The 5607-nt window shown below is 32.6% G+C and overlaps 1 protein-coding gene across 1 annotated transcript in view; it reads right to left on the reverse strand.

The window, feature by feature from the left end:
* Positions 1-519: 519 nt before the first annotated feature.
* LOC117125493 (ryanodine receptor 2-like) overlaps positions 520-5607 on the reverse strand; it is a 109376-nt gene continuing 104288 nt past the window's right edge. Inside the window, exons 114-121 of the mRNA XM_033271990.1 lie at positions 5204-5287; positions 4767-4828; positions 3854-3950; positions 3600-3686; positions 2397-2627; positions 1953-2126; positions 1365-1468; positions 520-1055 (exon numbers count right to left, since the gene is read on the reverse strand). Of these exons, the coding sequence (XP_033127881.1) occupies positions 953-1055; positions 1365-1468; positions 1953-2126; positions 2397-2627; positions 3600-3686; positions 3854-3950; positions 4767-4828; positions 5204-5287 (942 nt within the window). The 3' untranslated portion in view covers positions 520-952. The remainder of the gene's footprint in view (positions 1056-1364; positions 1469-1952; positions 2127-2396; positions 2628-3599; positions 3687-3853; positions 3951-4766; positions 4829-5203; positions 5288-5607) is intronic.

A 5607-nucleotide genomic window follows, 5' to 3' on the forward strand; every position in this document is an offset into this window, starting at 1 on the left:
AATATGCACAGATGCTTTCCTATTTAAAATATTTACAATTTGTAACAAAACGACGAACACTTTATATACATTGATGCATAGTCTACCTATATGTTAATACAGTATTTGTATTTGTATATGTCTGCTGCTATTTTTTCTCGTTGTCAGGTGGTCATATACAGTATTATATTCTCTATTTATGAATGGGCCCTTAATTCAGTGTTTTGCACTGACTGCAATGCCCGTAGCTACGCCGCTGACTAAATGCCAGTATACTGGTATTGGTCTCGAATAAAAATATTTCAACAAATTACATCAATGTAATTATATACCGAATATATATACATATACACATACATATATATATACATATACATACATATATATATACATACTGTATATAATTAGCAGAAGGTCCCGAGTTCGAATCCAGGTTGAGTCACCTATTTTTAAATCAAAGGAGGTTTTATACTCTAACACCTTCCGGTATGACAATGGCATAATAGTGTATTGACAAGACAAATAAATTGTTTCACATTGTCTGGGACAAATAATTAAACTTTAATATATAAAACGATCTCACTTCATAAATAAATTATCATAAATTTGTGTTATATGACTTGCATCGATAACATTCCGAAACTATAAATATTAAATCACTGTAATAAAACACCATCAAAAAAATAAACATATAAACACTTCAAACAGTTAGAAGCGTCGTTCTATCCTTTTTGATGAAGATACAAAATAGTTGAAATCTCTTACGAAACTATCACTACATAATTATTTCTTTATAAAAAAAAAATAATTCAAATCTAGTCATCTAGTGACGTTCCAATGACATCACTGATTTCAGCAGCATTCTTCATACATAACACTGGAATTTTATCCTTACTCTAAACTACAGTATGTAGGTAACCAATAAGGTAATAGGGAGCTTCGATTGCACAAACAAAATGACGTCACTAAAAAGTCATCTATTGAATTTAATAAATGTGCTTTTGTATGTACTTACATTGTCTGTGCAGATGACACCACATTTCCATATTTGGTATTTGAAGTCCACAGCTGTTAATCTAAACAATGAAACAGATATTTGATAAATAGAAAAACAGATACAAAAAAATACAAGGTGCAATTATTAAATTTTCCTTCCTTATTGCAAATCTACTCCAGTATAAAAATAAATATAACAAATAAATAAATAAATAAATAAAACCAAGTACAACCAATTATTAAATAAAAACAAATCAAGTACAACCAATTATTATACATACAAGGTTTCAAAAAATAGATATAACACCTAACATTTTCCATATTATTAACCACAATAATATTTACTGAATATTTTTTTTATTATTCATACTTCCAATATTTTTACTCACAGTGAGGATAAAAGCCCTTCCTCTTCTGATGGTTTGTCTTCCTCAAGGCCTAGCATTGAACGTAATTTATCTTCGCCGACACTGTCTGCATATTTCTTCAACACCTAATATACAAAGGCAAAAATATACAGTTTTGCTAATATAGGCGATACTGTTTTTATACCTTGTTTAGCAAACCCACCACCCAACAATAATGATGATTTCAAATAAAAATAAAATTTAATTTTTGCCCAATTAGTGCACCTGCCACAATGAAAAAATGGAAATTTCAGAAAAAAATAAAATATCTCTTTATTTTTATTATGCCACCACTGCCCTGAAATCTAAAAAAATAAGATGTGTATATTTCTTCCTAATTATGTAAATTTAAATTAGTTAACCATACTACACTGTTTTTACATTCACTAATAAAATGTTACTTTTATTTTCTCCTCCGTCTAGATGTTTTTGGCAAAACCACTTGCTATAAGAACACAACATTTTATTTTAAATTTTTTCCGCCCTCCTCTGACAATCTAAAAACAAAATAAGGCCGCGACACGAATTAAAAATGCAGTCACATTCTTCAATGTGAAATCCACAACCTACCTTTCTCTTGACAAATTTATCCCAGTAGTTTTCAGGGAATGACGGAGCACTAATTGCAAGTTTGTCCCAGTGCCCTTTGATGTCATCTGTGGATGGCTGTTCCACTATCCACATTCCATCAAATTCCAGCTTCCTTGCAACTTCCTTCTCTCTTTTGAAAATAGCAAGAGGCATCTGCAAAAAGACACAAATATAATTAACAATTATAACATACTGTAACAAAGCAGAAGCAAAAGTGGCCACTTTCCAAGATTTAATCAATAAATTTGATACTGTATGAAGATTTCAAAGCTTTGATAACAATTTTCCTGTGCTTGGGCAAAAAAAAAAAAAAAAAATCTGTAATATGCACATATATGGGGTTATATGCCATCATCATGCCCATATATGGGTGTGATGACTTCATGCCCACCTAATATGGGCAAATTATTTCTTATGACATACCTTCAATGCACAATATGCAAGCAACATTGAGAGTGATGCTAGGGTATGTATTATACATAGAGTTTGAAGTATATGATTTATATAGTAATATCCCTCCGCTATCTCAATGACCTCTGGTAGGTCGCCCTCCTCCTCAAGGCTTCCTGATGTGTCGTTGCCAAGTGTGGTGTTTATATCGGGCTCAGCAATATCAACTGGTACATCTGGAACGTCTTCCATACTGGTGGTAGCCTACGGAAGCAGTAATACAGTACAGTTATTATAATAAAATGAAGAAAGCAATGCAATGGAAGTTGAACAGGGGGAAGCTGCTCTACTCCCTCCCCAAAAACCTGACAGACACAATGGTGCCTCATACAAATTTTGCCCAACCGTAGTTGACGGCGGCCGAAGTCATGGGAAAATGGGTCTTTGAAAAAAATGGCCAGAACAAGGAGGTATAAATATCATCAGGGAACAGTGAAATTTCACTGTTCCCTGATGTCATTTAGCAAATAACTATTGACCAAATAAAAAATTATTAATAAGACATCCATAATATTTATTTAATTTTTCTGGACTTTTGGCTGCCTGACCTGATTGTTTATCATTTATTCCCCATTTGTTTAGCCAAGGGTTTCAAGATCTGCTAAACCCTCAACTGGTGGCATATGGTTTCCTTAAACATGCTGTAACATATGTGGCAAAGACATGCCAAACCAGTCCTTCCTCAAAAAAAAAAAAAAACGTTAGTTATTAATACAGGATTGAACAGTAAAATGAAAGTTATAAAAATAGAATCATTTAACCATACAGCTGTTAAAATAATATTTGAGAAATCAGCCGTCAAAGTTCACCATTTCAGACATTTCTCAGGCAGAGACCATCAGCAAATGTTAAAATATGTTGTTTTAATGTTGAAAAGGGGAAAATAACAAAATAGCATGATGTATGGATACACAAATTTTAATTTAGTACATAAAATACATTTGGCCAATATCTCCGAAACATGATTTGCGAGGAGTGACTGGTTTTGCTGGTCTTTGCCAGTGTGTTTCAGAATGTCAGAACATCTTAACTACTATTCTGCTCTGGAAGTATTTAACATGTAGAAAACTACTTAAATTAAAATCCAAAGTGCTGTTTTTTGGTCCTTTTAAAATTGAACATTATAAACGTTTAATAAATAGTAAACTTAATAACTACACCACATCATATACCTACCCTAAACCATAACAGAAGGAAGTTGATTGTGAATGCCAATACCAGCAGAACAGTCTTTAGATTGTAGAAGTTTCGTGCAAAAAAACTCTGCAAATAAAAAAACAATTGAGAAGAAAATCTTGTAAGCTATTATTTAAGGACAAGAATGAAATTAAATTAGAGGGTGCAGAAACTTTATTAAACCTCTAACAATAGAGGGCAGCAAACAGATTAGTAGTGGTTTATGTTATTGGTTAAAATAATAATGAATTTACCAGAACAGTTTGTTTAATGTTAGACAATCCTGGTTGCACTTCTTCCTCTTCTTCTTCTTCATCTTGATTCTGGCCTTGCTCTGCTGCCATAAAATAACTATAAGAGGACAGAACAAATGAATTTTTTTTCCCCCAAAAAATAAGTTCTCATAATCGCAAAAGCTCCTATGAGTGCAGCATAATAGAGGCAGTAGATCTAAAAAATATCTATTAATCAATCAACTATTAATCAATCAGCAAAGTGTTTCTAGAGCTACTTATGAGGGCAGTATAATAGAGGCAGTAGAGCTAAAAATGATCTATAAATCAATCAGCCTCATGAGGCAGTATAATAGAGGGAGTAGATCTAAAAAAAATCTATTAATCAATCAACTATTAATCAATCAGCAAAGTGTTTCTAGAGCTCCTCATGAGGGCAGTATAATAGAGGCAGTAGACCTAAAAAAGATTTATTAATCAAACAGCCTCATGAGGGCAATATAATAGAGGTAGCTAAATAAGCTAAAATAAACATCTATTAACCAATCAGTTTAGTATTTCTAGAGCTTCTCATCAGAGCTAAATTTGAAAGATATATTTAAGAGGTTGGTTATTTAACATGGAATAGACAGTTTTATTTTCATAAGGTGCTTATTTAATTGTACAATGGTAATATTTCAGTTTATGCAAGTATGGGGCTTAAATTTACAATAGTAGAATAATGAGAATATTTTAATTTTGATGATGATAATAATAATACTGTATAATGAATCTATAAATAATCTTAATAACATTTCTTGAAGGTGGTATTTGATAAATTCTAACTGTTGGTACACTATGTGTTAGATAGATATCATTAATTATGACAATGATACCTTAATGTCTATGATAGCTTGATGAAGAAAAATGCATAGATAATGAGCATGTTTAATACCTTGGAAAGACTGTACTCTCTCTCCTACCTAATCCATTTCCAACTTGGGTTCCATGACCATTCTGCAAATAAACACAACATTATCATCTAGCATTCTGCCAAGTTAAAAAACTTCCAAAAACTCAATTTGTCATAACAACAATAAATGTTACACCATGAACAACACCAACATCATCACTACTACCAACAACAGCATACAGTACATCATTGCTAAGGACAATAGCTTCCCTGGAATAATAGCTGAAGTTCATTGTGAAGGCTATTAAAAAAATAAGTATCCTGTTTAACTGTTCCCTGATTTGCACATCTTGAGCGACGAGGATTAAATTATAGAGTATAGCAATAGCAACTGCTCATTACTAATTTAGTCATGAGAACAACATTCTGGAATTGTCACAATTTGAACCACACCACAAGTCATCCTTAAAGTAGCTCACCTGTAAGTTTGGTGAATCGGTTGCATCTAGGGTGATAGGGGATGCATCTGTTTTACCAAAATCAAAGCTCTGAGCAGACACAGCCTTGCGTCTGTCTCTTATACACATCTAGATGTGTATAAGAGACAGTTGCAAGTTTGTACCATATATTGCGTGTCTTTGTATATATTCCATCTTACTAGTTGGAGGTTCTATCTCTTTTGAATTTCTTTTGAATAGGCCTATAAATTAAATACTGTACTTTAATTAATTTATTATGCCCAATTGAATTGTGTAGCCCTAGGTGCCCGCAGTGTTCTTTATGTAGAGCGCCATATATAAATGCTCGATGTGATCATTCGGGTCCGATGGCACCTCCAATTTCAAGCAAGTTTTGAAGAGACTTCTTCGAAGTTACTCTGGAG

This window comes from Anneissia japonica, unplaced genomic scaffold, assembly GCF_011630105.1.
Source record: "Anneissia japonica isolate Jap-2015-1 unplaced genomic scaffold, ASM1163010v1 scaffold7731_len1735946_cov199, whole genome shotgun sequence".
NCBI lineage: Eukaryota > Metazoa > Echinodermata > Crinoidea > Comatulida > Comatulidae > Anneissia > Anneissia japonica.